Source organism: Carassius auratus, chromosome 45 (genome assembly GCF_003368295.1).
Source record: "Carassius auratus strain Wakin chromosome 45, ASM336829v1, whole genome shotgun sequence".
NCBI classification, from domain to species: Eukaryota; Metazoa; Chordata; class Actinopteri; order Cypriniformes; family Cyprinidae; genus Carassius; species Carassius auratus.
Window position 1 is genome coordinate 10,805,669 of NC_039287.1, and position 22,018 is coordinate 10,827,686.

The window sequence follows — 22,018 nt, forward strand, 5'->3', positions numbered from 1 at the left end:
CTACATCTTTCAGCGGGGACGCAGATTTGAATGGTTATGATTAGTTTTGATGGAACGCTGCCGCAGGCGCTTCCTGCAAATGGATGATGTGCGCGCGCACGGGCGCGCTCACAGCGGGGGAGAGGGCCATTACACAGATTGAAACCTATGGCACGGCTATGAAAACCTGTCAAAATGAGGTGATTTTAAAACTGTGACTTAAAACTTCTTACCCTTAAAAAAAAATCTTATTTTACATGTATTAAATATTGCATTTTGTTTATAGTTTTGAAAACCCCTAAACAATTGTATGAGCTATAAATGGCCCATTCTGAGTGCAGTTTCTATACAATTCTTTCTTATCCAGTTCAACTAACTGGGAAGGTCTTGGAAATTATATAGAGATTCACTGCTCAAAAGATGTGGAAACTCTATGTCATTTTCGTACAAAATATAAAATATGACCCGAAATGTGAATTTAACACCAGTTTTGGTTGTATTGGAACTGTCATATTAATAAAATTGCTCATTTATTCAATATATACTCAGTCACACACAGTAACAACCTTGATAAAATGACAGTTGATGTGACATATTAGCTACATGATATATGGGAAAAAGCAGGATAGTGAATGACAACGGGACATTTCAAATCATCGTACACACACACACACACACACACACACACAGCCCTGAGGTCAGAGCATTATGGCTGACTCCACTGTTTTAGAATCAGAATCAGAAAGAGTTTTATTGCCAAGTATGCCTGCACATACAAGGAATTTGTTTTAGTGAGCTTCCAGTACACAGAGACAACACACAGAGAAAACAACAACAACAAAAACAATTAGCCAAATAAATAAGTGTATTACCAATTGTGCTATAATTGCTAACGGGATAGGATTGATGCAGGGATGGAGGGGTTCTAGGATGGAGGGGTAACAAATAAATATTAGGATATTGCACATTTTTATTGCATAAGCATAAGTGGGGAACATTTAATTGTTCATAAGGTAGATTGCCTGGGGGAAGAAACTGTTCTTGGGCTTGACTGTTCTGGTATTTGCGGTGCCGGCCAGATGGCAAAAGTTCAAAGATGGGGTAACTTGGATGTGAGGGATCCAGAGTGATTTTCTGAGCCCTTTTCCTCACTCTGGATGTATACAGAAACACATAGTATTTCTCTATGGAGACAGACTTCACCATTAGCATCTTATCTTTAGCTAAACAAATGTAGGCAGCTTGCTTTCTTTCTCTTTTCGTATTCATCCTTACTCTCCATTTCTTGCTGTCTATCTCTCTGACAGAAGAAGGGATGATAGAGGGTATTAATCTCAGTCCATTCTCATTGAAAGTGTTGCCACTCTTCTGCATTTCTGGTGATGAGACACATCATTTATCTGCCTGTTCTCTGCGTGTCAGTCAGAGCCGCGAGAACCATTGATGTGTGTGTTTGAGAGAGGCTTGAACGTGTGTGTCAGGATCGCATGGCAAAGAGTGAGAAGGTATGAGAGCGGTGTGCAGCGAACTGCACGAAAAAGTGTGTTTGCATATGTTTATGCGCGCGTGTGGCACCTTCTCAGTTTACTCCAGGCACTGTGAGAATCAAACAATTTCATGCAGCGAGCAGAAGGGGAAATGAACTGAGCCGTGAGCCATAATAAAATTATCCAAATGTTATTATGGCGCCGGCTGCCTCTGTCCTACTTTAATACACATTTCAGCTCCTCCGGGTCTCCTGCTGGCACTAGCCCTGCTGAATAAATCAACATTAGCTTATGTCTAAATTATTAAGGAAGTGACTTAGGCTCCTGTTTATTGTATAAATTATTAGAAGGGTGAAAGTGTTAAATGCTTGATTTGCCATTTAAAATTCAAAATTCCCTAAGTAAGGGCTATTTCTCGGAGTTTCCGCATGGTGTGATGCATAATGTGCGCGCGTGCCTGCGAGAGACGCGTGAATATGTGTGTATTTGAAGGGATATAAATCCCTGAGGTTGACATGATAAGGTAAGAATGCAAATGGAATTGTTTTTGGGTAATTTTAAAACATTAATAATAAAACGGATTTCAATTCTAAAAGACTGAGCCGCGTTCCAATCCATTTTAAAATAAAAACACGCAACAGATTACATTTTAACCACTTTTAAAATTAGGAATAAAACACATCGAATCTCACTTCCTGCCAAAATATCAGTGAAACAAGTCTGGGGTGCGTTTCCCAAAACCATAGTTGGCAACTAAGTTAGCAACTTTGTTGGTTGCAGTGGTTGCAAAACAGGTTAGCAACCATGGTTTTGGGAAATGCACCCCTGGACAGTTAAAAGATGGATCGTATAGTCTCATTCAGCTTCGATCTTGATTAAGTTAATACTTTTACAGTTTGTGTCATCCGAAAACTCACAGCCTTGTTCTCACCTGTTTTCAACCTAATATATAGCCTACACACACACACACACACACACACACACAACAACAACAACAACAAAAACAACAACAACAACAAATAGGTTAATCAACTATTATTTGGCAGAACTCCTAACAGTTTATTATTTGCAGCCATCTGGATGTCAAATCGATCAATCGTTATTAATCGCATACAAAATAAAAGTTTGTTTAAATGATGTGTGTATATATTGTACTGTATATACTGTATATATATATTATATATATATAATATATATATATATAAATATATTTCTTAATTAAATGTATGTTTGTGTATTTACATATACATGATTACACACAAATATATCAACACAAGGTTTTATTTTCTAAGAGATTATTCACGATTAATCAATTTGACAGCCCTACTGCGTTATGTGACTTTTTGTCAGCCCACAAGGTAAAATAAATAAAAATAATAAAAAATAAATATTTTTCTAACATGACACATAGAATATAAAAGCTCAGTTGAGGTGACATGTCCAAAGAGAGTGAGCTAAATATAAATAACTAACAAAATCAGTTATGAAATAACATCCTCAGGACTTGAGACAGGCCCTCATAATGTTACTGTATATCTGATTTGTTTATTTATGTTTTCTGTCACTCAAAGAGACTTTCCAGAAAGGACAGTACAGTAAGTTGTGCGGGAGAAGGCCTCTTTATTTAAATCAAGTCCTCAGACTATTTAACACTCAAACCATGGTTAGTTACAATCAGGAAGATCAGAGAGTGTCATTCTTTAAGATGTAGACACAACCTTCCACACACAGCCCATCACTGTAATTTGTCTCCAGGAATATTCATAGGGCTGCTTAATATTACACAAAACCACAGTGTGAGCTTGCATGAATATTCATCGTCAGATTGTTGATTGTGTTTAGCCTCTGGTCCTGGCTTCAGCTGTCACTGCATCAAACTTTTGTGCCTGTGTGCATGTGCATACACATGTATGCTTTGTGTGTGTTTCTTATGAATGCATCGGTCTAAATGACTGACTCTGCTTTGGCAGTTTTCATTTGTTCATCACTTGTTTTGGAGTTGAATGTCTGTAATGACTTGAAGTCTGTGAAGTCTGTGTAGTTGGATTAATGCACACTCATTCAAAAAGGCTTTGATGCTGCTAGTCAGTCGTCGGGGTAGCTTTCTATATGCATTATGATGGAGAATCTCCTTTGTAGTCACATGGGAAAATAAATATTTTAACAGACTAACTGCTGAGTTTTTTTCATTCTCCAATTAATTTAAATGGAGCAATTAAGACTTAAATTTCCATAAATAGCTGAGGGAGGGTCTGCTTCAGTCAAAGCCTTGGGATTAACCCCCTTCCTTCTTAATTATAAATAAAAATATAAACAGTGCTCACTCTTCCTCACTCCCACCCATTCTGATTTATACACATATACAGCATTTTGCATTATTGACACCTTGTTTGCCTAATGAATGTTGTTCAGTTGCTTTGACGCAATATATTTTGTTTAAAGTGCTATATAAATAAGGTGACTTGACTTGAGAGTAGAATTCCTGCTCCTTTTAACCAATGAATTAAGAGGATTTATCAAATAGTTAAAAAATAAATAATAAAACATTGCAAATAGAAATAATAAATGATTGGCAATACATTTTAATAATTATATTTAACAGAAATTTCCATTAAAATTTGTATGATTTTTTTAAGGTCTTAACATAAAAAAAAAAAATAAATAAAAAAAAATCAAAATTATGCAAACAAGAATTCAGGAATTTGCATGATCACATACACGTACAAACTCATGCTCCAGGAAGTGAAAGTAAGGGAGAGTTATAAAAGTGAACAAGGCCAGCAGAAGGTGAACGACTTCGCAAACTGCATGTCTGCTGCATTCTGCAAGAGTCTTGGTTTGACCACTCACCAGAGAGAAGAGCTAAACACTCCCTGAAACAATATCAGCAGAAATCTGGCATTTTTTTCTTTTTTTTACTGACAGATAAACAAATCGGCAATGTTGGAGCTTCGGGGTAACGACGCAATTTAAGGGTGTGCTGCCCTCTGCTGGTAAAGAGATGTAAATGCAAACAAGAATTATAGAAGCTCTTTATATTTAACTCTCGAGGGTGGAATGGGCACAAAAAAAAAAAAAAAAAAAAAAAAAAAAAAAAAACACATTCCCTTTATTTAATATTGTTAAATTGTTTATTTAATATATATATATATATATATCCCATTTTCAAATAATTATGGAAAAATCTATATACATGATTACTTAATTTTATGGATCAAACACATTAGTAAAATAAAAAGCTTAAAATAACATACTTTTATTAACAAATTGGCTATTAATATGAAAGAACTGAGAATGTGATTATTCTTGATTGTGACGTGTATCAATCAAAAAATATACTTCTGAACACTTAAAAGAAAATGAATCTCAAACATTAGTTAAAAAAAAAAAATCACTGATTAGGTTTTCTCATGTATAAGTAAAGGTGGATATATATAATAAAAAATAAAATATAAAAAAAACACACAGGGTTGCAATTGTTTGATAGAAACATTAAAATACATAACATTATAAAATCTGAAATAGGGAAATACTCAAAACAACATCAGATTTAAAAGGGGAAAATGGCAAGTAAAATTATAAGTGGATAAATCATGCATTATCGGCTCAAACAGAAAATAAAACTCATTCATGGGTTGCACTTTTGCACAGATTTCTGACAGCAACATTCAAATACATAACACTAGTAACCTCAAAGAAACAAACAACAACAAAAAACTTATATATAGAAAAACAACATTAGATTTAAAAGGGAGACCATGAGGACAGAAAGGGTTAATTCATAGAGAGTGCACTGAGAAAGAAAATGATCTGCATTACTATGGTGATGATCTAATCTCAAAATCCGTGGACCAAACAAAAGTGTTACATTTGCTTAGATGTGAGAATCCCACTTAGTTACTGATTCAGTAGTCCATGAGGTACATCTGCTAAAGGATGTTCATCGACTGACTAAAATCTTCAAAGTGGGTTCTATTGGACACAAGGTTTATGGCCTGTGACTGGCATACAATGAAGAGCGTTTTAAGCGAGACCATTCGGTGGTTCATAGCTCATTAATGATTAAAGCCAAGTGTTGTGAGTCATTCAGTAGAGGCTCTGTACACAAAAGCAGTGTGACTCTAGATCAGATCTGTCTCTTTGAGCTCATTAATGTTGGAAGTGCTGTGCTGTTCCTCCTCAGTGCCTCTCACTAGTCATACCGACGACAGCACCTCTCCAGCCAGCTCCCTCTCTTTCTTCTCTGGCCTCTCCAGGTCCAGCACTCTGAACGCCGCCTGCTTGGCCATGAACTGAGCTTGATCTCTGGGGTACGAATCTGTGTCCACCACCCGATACGTGTCAGTTTGAAAGGGGCTTTTGGAGAGGACGTCAGCATAGCGCTGCTTCAGGTCAGGGTCAGGACAGAATAGATATTCGTACACAGCTGCAGCCAGGATGCCCCCTATTAAAGGGCCCACCCAGTACACCTAAAAGATAGAGAAAGAAAAACAATATATCTGGTTTAAAAAAAAAAAAAAAAAAACACTGACACTACAATGAAATTTTTGATTTATTTTCATTTAAATGGAAAAAATTTAATCAAAATCTGGACCAGTATATAACTTATAACTATCATTTATTTAATTAAATTTATTTTATAATTTATGTTAATAATTTATTTTAACTTCTGTAATTAATTATTTCTGTTAATTAAATGAATAATGATCAATTAAATCTTTTACTCTAATTGTTATTGTATTTTAAAAAAATATCAAGAAATTGTATAAAATGTTAATAACAATGATTTCAGATTTTGCTTATAATATTTAAGATTTAAATGAGATTTATTCAAATTAAATTAAATTAAATTAAATTAAAATTTTCACTCAAATTGACATTTTAGTTTGAAATTTTTTTTGGAAAAAATTAAGAAAGGTTATTAGGCAAAAATAATTAAGAAATATTAAAGATTCTGCACTAATATTCTGATTTAAGATTCAGATTTTCTAAATTAATTAAATTTGAATTAAATTTAAATTAAATAAACTCAAATTATTACAGTAATATAATTTTGCTATGAAAAATGTATTTAATTAAAAATGAGAAAACAGAAACATTTTCCTTCTGGGCCCAACTGTGTATTAGTTATTTTAAATCTCTGAATTTTTTTGTAAATATTGCAGTATAAATTATGTCTTTCCCTGATAAATACATGTTATCAGTATGAAAAGGATACTGAAAACTGGAGGCCAGAACTGGATTTCTGGCTGCTGTGATGACAGAAATAGAAGTGGGGGCCACCCACTGCATAGTGCAGGACGGACATGTTTACCCTTCAAAAACCTGGACAGCGCTGTGAAAACCTGAGCCAAAAAATGCTTGTAGATCATTTGCTTTATCTCATTATTTCCAAACTATTATATATACAGTATAATGATCACCAGCACCTCTCAGTAATGTAACAGTACCATTTTGGCCTTCATGTGGCTTCACCCTTGATGTATTTCTTTCATTCAAAATCTCTAAGATCTTTCACTGATGTAACTCACACCAACTAATTGAAAAGGGCACTGTGTATAGCATTCTGCAAGTGCGGTAAACACTGCATGACAGAAATGTTTTGACCTCTCTAATGTTACAGCGCCAGTGAGGAGACCCTGTATCAAACGTGATGACAGCAGCAGTCACTCAGATGCACCACTCATGATGATACATAACGCTCATATGTTCATGTAGGGAGCACACCAACCAGTGTCATGTCCCGGCGTTATGTTGAATGCCACATCTGTCTGGTTTCTGACTGCAATGCAATGTTGACTGCTGTGCAAGCAGAATGAGATTTAAACACTTAAGCAAGAGATCTGCAGTATATGCACTGGGCACTGGTAATCACAACCTTTCTGATATTCAGTACAGCAGCAGGATCGGGATTACAGAGCAGTTCAAGAATTGTTATGATATACTTAGATATTCAAAATGAATTAAGGCAGTATTTCAAGCTTTATGCCAAAGGTCTGTGGTCGGCCAGAGATAAATGCCTTGTTGTTCCAAATATAGTTCAGTCTACTTTGCAAGAGTGAAACAAAGCCAACATTTCCTTAAATAAGTTTTGTCCTTGAATCAAATTTTTGTGACCTTCAAGATGACCTTCAGTCTTTGTGTATATAAATATCATTGCAGGAATTACTGTAGCAAGAACTGTATGAGTCTTTGCATTGTTTTTCTACACACAGTGGATTTGAAATGTTCTGCTTCTAAATTTTACCCAGTGGTCCTGCCATTTTGCCATGATGACTGCAGGCCCAAAAGAGCGAGCTGGATTCATACTGGCTCCAGTGTATGGGATCTGAAACAAACACACAAAAATGATTACACATGTTATGAACTTAAATGAATTCTGAAACATAGGCTCAATGGAAAAATGTTCCAGAACTCCAGAAAGTACTTAGGATTAATTGCCATTATCAGTAGATATAAACCTATTCCTTTTTACACAAATTATGATTATGGGGCAGATTGATGATTAATAATGACTTCATAGGTCATAGGCAGGTGGAAGCTGCACACTGGTGGTGGATGAGGAGATACATCCTGACTATGTCAAGTGCTTTGAGTGCATAGAAAAACACTATATAAATGTAAGGAATTTTATTATTATTTTGTGTGGTTTCTTGCAAAATACTATGTTATGGCCTCAAAAGACTATTACCATTGTGCATGAATTGTAAACTAATACATTTTTATGTTTACATCTCATAACCAGCTCCATATGTATGGATTTTCTTATTTAGTAAACTTACTTGGTAGCTTACCTGGTGCCCGACACTCAATAAAACGTAATGAGAAATAGGTTAAAATGGCATTGTTACTTGTTTTGTTTTTATCTCACATTTGTTTGTGTTAAGTTTTGTGTAGGCGCTACATTATTTTCTAACGTGATAGGGCATTCAATTTCAGAAACGCCACTGTAATAAACAATCGACCTGGCCTGGGGTTGAGAAGAGATGCAAAGAAACAATGTGAGAGAAGATGAAGCATGAAAAGATAAGAAGAACGAGTGAGCTGAGTGGCAGGGGTTTGGCTTTTTAAATCATAAATCTGCTCTAAAGGGTCTTCAATAGTGTTTGTACCAGTGCCAGGCCTAAATACATGAGGGCATGTAGAGGGCATCCCGCTCTCATGCCAACATCCTTAGCAACACAAATGAGCTTTTCTATAAACGCCTCATCTGCAGATTCTGCTGGGACTATTGGCATGGAAATAACACCATCACTTGGGATTGTAGCTAGGATACAAATTCTCCAAAGGAGAGCTAAGCAGATACACCTCAAGAGGATAAACTTTATAGGATAAAGATCTTCAAGTACTGATTAGTGCAGGATTGAAAATATTATCTCCATATTGTTAAACGCGCTCACTAGAAACATGCCTTGAAAAGCACCTGAATTGTCTAGCAATGGGATTTTACACAACTAATAACCTGTTTTCTAATGGTGCAAATCAGTAAATACTCACAGCAAACAGATGGCCGATGCACACCGACAGACCAATAGCCAGTGCTGCTGAACCTTTGAGATCATTGCGTTTGGGGTCGCAGGTGGCAAAGACAGTGAAGACAAGCTCAAAAGTGATTATGAGCTCTATCACAAATGCATGACCAGTGGAGATTTCAGCATTGACCTGCAGGAGGCGATAGTGAGATAGTGAGATATTTAATGCGAGCGTGAACTTCTTGCTCTAAACCAGTGTTTTTCCCAATTATTCTCCTGGAGGCCCCTACCAATTAAACATTTTAGAAGTCTCACTAATGCTTAATTTAGGTTATTGTGTGCTTTTGTAAAGAGCTTAATCTAGTGCTATCAAAATTAACGTGTTAACAGATGCAATACATCTTTTTCATTTAAATGTGTTAAAAATATTTTACGCAACTAATGCAGGGGCGGAGCTAGGATTGGCCACCCCACTCACAACTGCTGCTTCTGTCTCTTTTTTTTTCTCAACAAGAATTGTGTTTATTTGGATGCAAAACCTCTTTACGACCACATCAAATGGAAGACTTTGAAGCAAGCACTACTCGCAACAAGTTCAGTAGAACAACAGAACAACTCCTGATTTAACTCATCAATAGTCTCAATAATAGAGACTTTAAACCTCAAGTGGGTCAGAAAAGGTTAAGAGTTATGCGAAAATATGATGTGTGTCAGATTTGAGTCGTGTTCAGCAGCGACAGCACTTAAAGCAGTTTAAAGTAACAGTCAAATAAAATACTCACAGAAGTCACTCCCATTCCTCCTCTGACTGATGCTGGTGTCACTCCGTACAAGATGGCCGCCCCCACCACTGCCCCAAAACACTGCGCCAACAAATAAAACACTCCCTTTGCCAGACTCAGCTTCCGAGTAGCAACCATCGCCGTGGTGACGGCCGGATTGATGTGGGCACCGCTGATGTGCCCAAAACACTGGACGAGGGTTGCAATGGATAAACCAAAGCAAAGAGAGATCAGGACAAGGTCAGCGGGCGGAGGCTTCTCCTGTGTTGCTGCCCAGTTGATGGTGGAGCCCAAACTGAGCAGTACGAATATTATCATGGCTAAAAACTCCCCTGAAACAGCTCGCCAGAATTCCTGAGTCCACACACCCTTGAAGGCTGCCATGATACTGGTATTGCATGAGCAAGATGAACCACAACTCCTTAAAGGAACAAAAAAGAGAGTATATATAAACCATGAGTAAAAATGCTTCTCCTTTGCATGAAAAAAAATAAAAATAAATTTTATATATATGTATGTATATATATATATATATATATATATATATATATATATATATATATATATATATATATATATATATATGTATATATATATATGTATATATATATATATATATATATATATATATATATATATATATATATATATATATATAAAACGCATTTTTTTCCCCAAAACAAATTATATGTGCAATGCTGGGTAGATTACTTACAAACTGTAGTGTAATTTACATGACAAAATGTTTTTATATAATAACAAAACTATTTAAATAAGATTATTTTGTACCATACTATATATATATATATATATATATATATATATATATATATATATATACACACACACACACACACACACACACACACACACACACACACACACACACACACATATATATATATATGTAAACACAAAAAGAGAGAAAATATATTCTATTATTTGTTATCAACTATGTGAACTACATAAAAAATACATTATGTCTGGGTTTACAAAACTGAATTTCAGTATTTGGTTTGTCTCTCTTTTGCTTTAATGACAGCAGCATTTGAGCCGCATAAAATCCACAACTTTGTAAACATGATGATTATATGATCCAGCATGATTTTAGATCGAAAGAGCATCTTGTGCTTCTGACCATCTGTACAAAGAGTTGCATGGTCACTGTCACAAATTTACTTATTTGACTTAACAGTGTAGTATCTGACCTTTTTTTTCTAGATTTTATGTCATATCTTTCTTTTAAAAACAAAAGATTATTGCATTTATTGAGCGATAATATACAAAAGAGAGAAAAAAAAACATACAGGTAAACTATTTTAAATCATCTATTATTTACTATAAAAGATTGTAATAGTGTCTTATCTCTATCTGCATGGTTTTAAAGTGTCTCTTCATGCAGTTAATCTGTGCGCTCCTTCCAACTGGAAATTCATCCAATTAGAGTGGCCTCAGTTTCCTTACAAACATTCCATAGAGCACAGGCTCAGAAAAATTCCAGAAAGAGTCATAAACAAAGTGGATGTATTATTAACCATACAGCAGCTGTTCAGTATACATCAGAAACATGCATATACAAACAATGTACATATCATTAGCAATACTATACACATTATGAAGAAAGATTAAAATATCTCGTGGTTTAGTGTTATATAATATAATATAATATAATATAATATAATATAATATAATATAATATAATATAATATAATATAATATAATATAATATAAATGTTCATAATAATGTGAACATTTAACCCCGTGTGCTAGAAAAACAGAAACATCACTGTCAAGAGCCAAATTCGACAAACTTACCGAATAAAGTCACAACTTCTGTTCGGAACCGAGACCCTTTCTCATCCCTGAACAAGCATCCTCTCAGAGGGAGAAGTCGACCTCAAAACAGTTTTAAAGCATAGGACCGCGTGATGATGTGTTACTAATCTCGCGCTCTCTTAACGATCAATATGTGTTCAGCATCTCCTCCCCTCCGATTCACACACACACACGCGTTTCCCCGGTGCTCTGATCAAGTTCAATGAAAACGACAGCTTTAATTATAGCTGGAACATGCCTTTGCGTCGTGCTTCTCTCACAACATTTCATTCCCTGAACGGTGCATGAGAAACAGGTCGACTGACGCAATACGCACTTTAAAATAATAAATAAATACTAGTTTATGAATTTATTACTATAGTACATTCACAGAAACAACGACGGCAATATAAAATAACTAAAAACACGCTACTAGATTTCAAACAGTAATTGATGAGTATAATGAGGAACTTGCATATGACATTTCATATGATGACATTTCACAATCTCTAGGTATATTTATATGTAATAATCCATAATTGGATAAAAGCGTCTGATAAATGAATGAATAAATAAAATAATCCTTATTTATCTTTGATTTATGAAGGGACCTGTTTGTGAACCTCACTTAACCATTTCTATTTAATTATGTATTATAACGTTTCAAGCTTCTAAACAACAGCTTATAATTAAGTTTATAAAATTTCTTCATCAATACAATTTATTTGAAAAGAGATCAGACCAAGCACAGGCTATTCTTCAAATTTATTTTTATTCATATACACTGTAAAAAAATGTTTTCTTTTAGAATTTTATTGGCGTATGTTTTACAAGAAAATTCTATTTCAATCTTTTATGTTTAATTTAATGTGAATATTTCTTAATTTCTATGTAATTATTTCTGAAATTGACTAGCCATTTCTGAGTGAAAATTGTTTGAAAGTAAACCCTTTGGCCATTAGGCCATTTTTTTTAATTCAATTTTACATTTGAAAATATTTTTGAAAGTAATAATGATAAGCTGTGTTCATAATACAGACTGTACAAATAAACCAACCAGACAAACATATAGTACAATAGTGTCATGCTAGTGATCATGGGAGTATCTATAGATACTCTTGAACTCACCTGAACCTGTCCAGGGCTCCACAGCTTGTCATTCCTTCCACAGACAGACTGGCAGCTCAGTGTGCTTCTCTCTCAGTGTCGTGTTACCAGCTCTTCTCAGCCAAATCAGAGCTGAGAGACCACAGCACAGGGATATGAAGCTGTCGGTACAACTGATCTGACAGCACTGACACAACTAGTGGCATGTCTCACACAACTCACGCCTCATTGTATCACACGCAGCATAATTACAGTATATGAGTAGTCTATCTATCTATCTATCTATCTATCTATCTATCTATCTATCTATCTATCTATCTGTCTATCTATCTATCTATCTATCTATCTATCGGGATTTACAATATAGCAAATCCCGATAGATAATGGGTAAAGCATTTGCCACCACTGAAATTAATAAATTTCCATACTTATCATCACACACAGTGAACATATACTGTGTTTTAGTTTTAATCTGAAATATTATCAAAGGTCAAGCAGTTAAAGATTAGATTCTCTGTGATAATCATTCATTCATACTTTGAATGTAAAATGTCACATGCACGTTACGTCTAAAGCCTGCGGTTGAATTACTGTGATAAGTGCATTGTTTAAATTTTGGTAAATTTCAAATGCATTTGAAAGACGTCTCATATGCTCAATAAATTAATTTGATCAAAATTCAATAAAATGCCATTAATATCTGTGCTGGTAAAGCTGAACTCCAGTCTTCCGAATCACATGATCCTTCAGAAATCATTTGAATATGCTGATTTTCTCAAGAAACATTTCCTAATATTATTAATGTTAAAAACAAACCATGTATTTTTCCAGGATTTCTTACTGAATAGAAATAAAAAATAATCCAGTTCAGTTTAACAAGCAACATTTTAATTGCAAATCTAATTCTACTTGCAACTATTGTAGTAACCTTACTGCAGTGGTTTTCTATGTCAAAATCTTTATATCACTTATAGTATTTACAATGCTGACATAAAACTTGGCATTTTATACAATTTGGATAGATGTTACAGGAAACATGGGCTCTATGTCAGTTGGATTAGGTAGTGTATTGCCTAATGTTACAACTTTACAACTGATTCAGCACCTTATCAAAACTCACAGATGAGGTCAGCTGCAGGTCACATATTACAGTCAATTATTACAGCAAATTTCTTGTTTTCTAATGAGTTTTTAAAGGCCCACCCAAATGAGTAAATTCAGCCTATGCAACATCTCAGGCAAATGTGATTCTTACTCATCCAATAAGTCTGGTCCTGTTGATGATGCAAGGGCTTCTCATAATGCATTTCGCGGTACCTAGACTATATATTAGATGTGTCCCCTGTGGATGAAAAAAGTTATTCGATTTGTTTCATATGCATAGAATCAGTTGTAACCACTTCAGACACAGTTCAGACACCAAGCAACAGGCCATTTCCAACCACATCTGTAACCTCACAGAGCCAAAGTCTGGAGAGGGTGTGAAGTGAAGAAACCCCCCCACCAGAGTTTTTCTGCCAAGTCCTCAATATATGAATGTATTAGTTTCATCACAAATTGAGTGACTAAACGGGTGACTCTAAAGGAGCGGTGTATGTGTTAATAGCTGTTTGTTCATTTGTAGAAAAATTCAATGTCTGTCTATCTGTCTGTCATGATGCAATGGATTACCTGGCTGAGGTTGAACTTACAAACCCGATTCCAAGAAAGTTGGGACACTGTACAAATTGTGAATAAAAACAGAATGCCATGATTTGGAAGTTTCAAATTTCAATATTTTATTCAGAATACAACATAGATGACATATCAAATGTTTAAACTGAGAAAATTTATAATTTTAAGGGAAGAATAAGTAGAATTTAAATTTCATGGCATAAACACATCTCAAAAAAGTTAGGACAAGGCCATGTTTACCACTGTGTGGCATTCCCTCTTCTTTTTATAACAGTCTGCAAACGTCTGGGGACTGAGGAGATGAGTCGCTCAAGTTTAGGAATAGGAATGTTGTCCCATTCTTGTCTAATACAGGCTTCTAGTTACTCAACTGTCTTAGGTCTTCTTTGTCACATCTACCTTTTTATGATGCATCAAATATTTTCAATGGATGAAAGATCTGGACTGCAGGCTGGCCATTTCATTCCCTGGATCCTTCTTCTTCTTCAGCCATGATGTTGTAATTGATGCAGTATGTGGTCTGCCATTGTCATGTTGGAGAATGCAAGGTCTTCCCTGAAAGAGACGATATCTGAATGGGAGCATATGTTGTTCTAGAACTTGGATATACCTTTCAGCATTGATGGTGCCTTTTCAGATGTGTAAACTGGCCATGCAACACGCACTCATGCAACCACATACCATCAGAGATGCAGGCTTCTGAACTGAGCGCTGATAACAACTTGGGTTGTCCTTGTCCTCTTTAGTCCGGATGACATGGCATCCCAGTTTTCCAAAAAGAACTTCAAATTTTGATTCGTCTGACCATAGAACAGTTTTCCACTTTTCCACAGTCCATTTTAAATGAGCCTTGGCCTAGAGAAAACACATGTGCTTCTGGATCATGTTTAGATATGGCTTCTTTTTTGACCTATAGTAGGGCTGTGTTAAAAATTGAATGCGATTTTCATGCACATCTCATCAGTAAAGACGCTCCTTTAATTAGAAGTATATCTCCAGCATGTGCGTTCAGATCATGGTTGCCAGGTTTTCACAACAAATTCTGCCCATTTGCTTCTCAAAACTAGTCCAAAACTAACCCTATCGCGTTTCCAAGAGGTTCCCCAATAAAAAATTGCTTTCCAGGGTTAAAATATAAGTTTTATGGTTGCCTTGGTAAAATGAACATTTTAGGGGCTAAATATCACGTTATTGGTATTGTTGCTTCGACCCGCGGACATGAAAAACAACCACAGACTTGGCAACATTGGTTGGCATTTACTACTGTGTGTGTGTTTTCCAGAGCCGTAATTCATTGACAATCTACACAAAATCAATTTTAAAATCGGTGGCGATTCTTTGTCGATTTTGAAAGTGATTCTGTGTTAGCTGTCGGTAGACTACGGCTCTGTGTAGTAACTGCCGCTCCACCTGAACCATTGTTTTGAGGGGAAGTCGTGGCCTAATGGTTAGAGGGTTGGACTCCCAATCGAAGGGTTGTGAGTTCTAGTCTCGGGCCGGATGGAATTGTGGGTGGGGGGAGTGCATGATCAGCTCTCTCTCCACCTTCAATACCACGACTTAGGTGCCCTTGAGCAAGGCATCGAACCCCCAACTGCTCCCTGGGCGCCGCAGCATAAATGGCTGCCCACTGCTCCGGGTGTGTGCTCACAGTGTGTGTGTGTGTGTGTTCACTGCTCTGTGTGTGTGCATTTCGGATGGGTTAAATGCAGAGCACAAATTCTGAGTATGGGTTACCATACTTGGCCGAATTTCACTTCACTTCACTTGTTGCCAAGTCTGCGGTTGTTTTTCATGTCCGTGGTTCGAAGCAACCCCAATACCAATAACGTGATATTTAGCCCCTAAAATGCAAATTTACCCAGACAACCATGCAAAAAAACCCCAAAAAACATATATCTTATCCCCGGGAAGCCTTTTCTTTCATCTGGGAACCTCCTGGAATCGCGATTAGTTTTGGAATAGTTTTGAGAAGCAACAGGGCAGGATTGTGAAAACCTGGCAACCCTGATCTGAACACACGTGCTGGAGATAATACTTCTAATAAAAGAAGCGTCTTTACTGATGAGATGTGCATGAAAATCGCATTCGATTTTTTGCACAGCCCTAACCTATAGAGTTTTATCCAGCAACGGTGAATGGCACGGTGGATTGTGTTCACCGACAATGTTTTCTGGAAGTATTCCTGAGCCCATGTTGTGATTTCCATTACAGTAGCATTCCTGCATGTGAATAGTGCACGGGCATCTATTGACTCTTACGCACAGAGATTGTTCCAGATTCTCTGAATATTTGGATGATATTATTCACTGTAGATGATGATAACTTAAAACTCTTTGCAATTTTTCCCTGAGAAACTCCTTTCTGATATTGCTCCACTATTTTTCACCACAGCATTGGGGAATTGGTGATCCTCTGCCCATCTTGACTTCTGAGAGACATTGCCACTCTGAAAGGCTCTTTTTATACCCAATCATGTTGCCAATTGACCTAATAAGTTGCAAATTGGTTCTTTAGCTGTTCCTTAGATGTACATTTATATTTTCTGGCCTTATTGCTACCTGTCCCAACTTTTTTGGAATGTGTAGCTCTCATGAAATCAAAATGAGCCAATATTTGGCATGACATTTCAAAATGTCTCACTTTCAACTTTTGAAATGTTATCTATATTCTACTGTGAATAAAATATGACTTTATGAGATTTGTAAATTATTCCATTCCTTTTTTACTCACAATTTGTACAGTGTCCCAACTTTTTTGGAATCGGGTTTGCATTTGTTAAACCATTTTTGAAAAGCCTTTGGAGAGAGTAAAAGCTAGTGCAGAAAATGCTCAAAGATTTGGGATGTTGAAGAGATGCCAAAAGAATTGCAATTGTAAAGCAGTTGTTTAATTCTCAATTTTTTTTGTGATTGGCAGGATTATTTGAACATGCGTGAACATTCACTGGGACATCCGTCGAGTAAATAATGGAATATTATTGCTCTATTTTACAGGCAGTGTATGAATGTGTTATCTAATCTCAGCGCTTGATGTGCTCATTAGCAGTAGACTCAGAAACAATTCATCATTGTGTATTTGTGTGTGTGTGTGGTTCAGATACAAGAGTAAATAGGATTTCCACACAGGTTCTGCTAGGATCCAAGTTTGTCCCACACTAATGATCAACAATTAGCCAACTCTACATTCTCTCTCTCTTTTTCTCACTCTGAACCGCTCAAGCATATGCTTACATTAAGAGTATTTATTGCAGTAAAATTTAAAGTACTGCTACTGTCTATTCTGGGATTTATGCATATTAATAAATAAATAGATCAGAAAGGTAGAATGAATCAGGACTTAGTGGAAATATGTTTGTGTTTCCATGTAGAGGAAAAGTGTATGTAGATTAGCCACCAATTCAGCAAAACAAAAGTCACGGATTGACATGTGACTGGGTTGGTTCTGAATTTCATAAAATTGCACACTGAATACAGTATACTGTATGTGGGGGTAGAAAGCATTTTGTTAGATCTTGTATATTTTGTTACATTTCCACTCTATAGTCTGTATTAGTATCACTACACAGTGGATCTGACTGTATGTTTATGGAATATCGCGCTCTATTCACGGACGTGCAGCATTTTGAGGACAGAGTGTGTGGAAGAATTACGTTTACTCACTCACTCCCAGAATAGCAGTGACAGAACAATCAGCCACGTGAGGGACATCAACACCACAAACACAACTGAAACATCCAACATCCAATCTGCCCCAAACCTTTACAGACATAGTAATGGTCACTTGGTTGGAGCATTACGGCGCAATGCATTATGATCCACTGTTGAGATATTAGACGTGAATCCCAGAGACACACACTCAGGCTGGCAGGAAATGCACCTACCTTAAGGGAAATGGAAGAAACTGCTATTGATCCCTTGACAGTGGGCTGATAATGAATTGCAAACTAATTAGAAGGAAATAAATTGGTCCTCCAAAACATGGAATGTTCTTTTTGTGAGAATAAAAATGCCTGTTTATGTATTTGAGTTGGTAAATCATTTAGTATTTCACCATTTTGCTTTCTCCCACACTATGAATTTTTTTTTTTTTTTTTTTTTTTTTTGCATTCTCAATCGCCCCATTAGCAAATAAAAAAAGCAGTAGCTATAGTTTTTCTATTTTTTTTTTTACAAAAGAAGTAAAAAATGTCGAGAGATTAATTACGCTGGACTAACATTATATATAACAATATTTACACTCTTTAGACTTAAAATATTTTTTTTTAAATTACAAAAAATTTAATGTAATTATTTTGAGGTTTATAATGGTGGAAACACAGTGTGTGAATAATAAAATATTAAGTAGGATTCAGCTTGATCTTCTGCAAAATAAGTTATTGTCAGAAGCTAAGTTCTGTAAATAAATTTAGCCTAATTTGAGAAGTGGGTTCGTTTTTGGCTTAAGAGATAATAAATAAAATAATAGTATTATTAATAACAAGCTTACTTTATTAAATTTCTCTTTTCTCTTCAAAATTTTGTTATTTAATTTCAGACTATTTAAATTTAAATTCTTATTAATTCTTACAAATAATGTAGAAAAAAAACTCTGGTCAAGAACACTTGTTAATGCCAACCTCGGCTAAGAAAATTAGAAGGAACTAAGCATTTAAAAGTGTCTGAAGTGCACTCTTGACTCCTGACTCTTGACCTCTGCCTTAGATTATTTTTAAAGTGAGTTCCCGATCTGATTTTCAACTGCAGCAGCCTTATTTTTAGACACAGAGGTAGGCTGGCACTCTGTAAGGGGGGTGTCAAATCCATCAGAAGACCACCTGGCTGGAACTAGCCGGCTAACTGCCACAACACAGCTCATATGATGCACTCAATCAGCACTCTCTCTGTCTCGCTCTCTTTGTGTTCATCTCACAGGTTTCAAAACAAGATGTCTGAGCAGATTGCAGGGTTGGGATGCATTCCATATCAGTTCAAATGATGCACTGAAACTGAATTCACCAATTAACTCACATTTATATTTCAGCATCACTGTGTCACGGATATAAGACCAGATGCCAAGCTTTATCAAAGCGATGAAACACATGAATACACAGCAAACACGTTTGCTTAATAAAAATAATCTTAAACCAGTTTCCTCTTGTGAAAAAGAAGTACACTTTAGCATATAAGAGTACTCATTGCAGAAATAATACGGTTTAAAATGATTTAGCCTTTATATTATAGTAATATATATATATATATATATATATATATATATATATATATATATATATATATATATACTGTATATAATATTTGCTAACTTAAACAGGTCATATGATGCTGCTAAAAAGAACATTATTTGGTGTAATGAAATATGCGGTTTAAGGTAAAAAAATATATATATATTTTCAACATACTATACATTATTATTTCTCCTCTATGCCCCGCCTTCTGAAATGCGTTGATTTTTAAAAAGCTCATCGCTCTGAAAAACAAGGTGTGCTCTGATTGGCCAGCTATTATGTGATTGGACGAATATCTCAAGCGTGTGACGGAAATGTTACGCGCCTTAACAAATTGTGATGCCCTGTCCTGCCGGAGCGACGAGACCTACATATAAAACCCATCATAAAAGGGATATAAACATGATTTCTAGTCGTGTCCTCTTTTGGAAGGCCAAACAAAGTAGTTTCGCTTTCTCAACTAAACAGCATCACACACTGCGGCTTTGAGTAAGTGGAGACCAGAGCCCTAGAGTGAGCGGAGGCTGGCTTGAGAACGGCACCGCCAGTGGATTCTATGAAGGCAACCACATGTGATGACCCCGGGCTGGACGCCAGGCATGACGAAGCGCATATTGTCTTCTTTTGGAAGGCCATACAAAGTAGTTTCACTTTCAAAACCAAACACAAAGCGTGTATAAAACTTGGCGGCGGCGGCAACAACAGTTCTACAGCGAGAATAAAAGGTACGCCTTCTTTCTTTCGTGAACATCTGGGTGGCGTTATGCAAATCTTCTCACATAGTGATGTATAGATGTGGGGGCATGTTTAAACGAGCCGTTTTACAGGGGCATGGACAAGTCTTAACTTTTATAAGGAATATCTCTTTGGATTTGAGACTTTAGTCTTTGCAACTTTGCAGATCTTCTTTATGCACCAAGAGCTAGTAATACTCCAAAGAGAAAGGACAAATTTTAATCACATCATATGACACCTTTAATGTAATATAAATGTCATATAAAGGCACTTAGGACACTTAGACAAAATAGACTTCACTGAGAACGCAGGAGTTGAACAGTACATTAAACAAGACAATAACCGACAAAGGAAAGACTTTGAATAATCTGTGAAGAGAAGAAATGATGAGAGCAGCAAAATGTTAATGTAGAATATAAAGCTTTAAAATATGGACACATTTAAAGTTAATTTAAAGTGTTTAGAAAACATGGACAGAAAAAAATTAAGAGTATACATTCAAAAATGTAGTCAAGTAGAGAATAAGTTTCAAATATCTTAGATATTTAGTAAAACTACAAAGTATAGCTAAAATGATATGCTACTTAAGTACAGTAACTAATAACATTTAATCCAATGATTTACACCACTAGCTAAGACAGAAAACCAGCTTTAACTAGTTTAGGATGTATTTTTCAGCAGGGTTCCTGACATAAGATGTGTTTATGCATTTTGTGAGTTCATGCATGAAGAGGATGACAAGGCTCTGATTTGTTGAGAATGCCACACAGTGAGCCACAGCAGGGGACAAAGAGACAATAAGCACTAGCGTCTCCCTCCTCGGTTTACATGTGAAGTAGGACAGAAGACTAGAAGAGTCTGTTTGAAAGGAACAGAAAGAAGGAAGAGAAAGAATACTAATAAATAGAATAGAAAATTATTTCTTTGTGCTTTGAAAAGGCTGTACTAATGATTTGTCAGAGTGACATACATTGACACACTTTCTTTCCTGCAAGAAATCTCCAGAGCCTTTAATGATGCTCTACAGCGGCCCCTAGTGACTACAGAGTATAAAGCACTATTATTATGAAGACTTCAGTCAGAATTGCTCACAGCATCCTCCAGAGAGCAGCAGCACACTTTAACACCACAGAAAGTTGAAGATGAACACACACACACACACACACACACACACACATTGACAAGGCACAGATACTCAGAGCTCACAGTGTCGACATTCCTCAAACGATTTCAGGGACCTTTCGAGATAAGGTCTAAAACATTTCAGAGTCAAGTCCAAACTCTGAAGAATAAACAAATGCCACAGTGAATTATAGAGGAGGCCTGTGTCTCTGTGCATTTGCTTTTATTTTAGTGAATTCTGTAGTTAGTAAAAGGTAAATAAAAAGATGCACTGTGTATGTCCTCTGGGTTGCAGAGAAATGTGTTTGTGTGTGCGTGTGTGTGTGTGTGTTAAATGTAGACACAAAGCAGCTCTGTGATGCATACACTTTTAATAACATTTTTATTAAGCTAATAAACTTTTAATAGCCTAATAAATAAATAAACAGCTCAGGCAGAATCCAATTGCAGGATGACAGTGAATATGGCCAGAGCTTAAGAGCAGTGTCCCGTTCAGAACTGAGAGAGCCTTTTAATTCCAGAAAGTTGCAGGATACAGTTTTATAACTGTAATTTCTATATATGCTATAATATTCTATAATTAAAGTGGAATGTTTCAAAAAAATATACTGAATATAATTA

The 22,018-nt window shown here is 35.9% G+C and overlaps 1 protein-coding gene across 2 annotated transcripts; it reads right to left on the reverse strand.

Annotated features, from left to right (window-relative positions):
* Positions 1-4,910: 4,910 nt before the first annotated feature.
* On the reverse strand, positions 4,911-12,808 carry LOC113063265 (aquaporin-4-like). 2 transcript variants are annotated; one of them, XM_026233521.1, is made up of 5 exons: positions 12,664-12,808; positions 9,721-10,141; positions 8,964-9,128; positions 7,714-7,794; positions 4,911-5,935 (listed from the first exon to the last, which is right to left on the reverse strand). In XM_026233521.1, the coding sequence occupies exons 1-5, from the start codon at positions 12,693-12,695 to the stop codon at positions 5,663-5,665; spliced, it is 972 nt and encodes a 323-aa protein (XP_026089306.1). In that variant the 5' UTR covers positions 12,696-12,808; the 3' UTR covers positions 4,911-5,662. The 2 variants fall into 2 exon arrangements, with proteins under 2 accessions (XP_026089306.1, XP_026089307.1); XM_026233522.1 differs by lacking the exon at positions 12,664-12,808 and adding an exon at positions 11,536-11,747.
* Between the last annotated feature and the right edge of the window lie 9,210 nt (positions 12,809-22,018).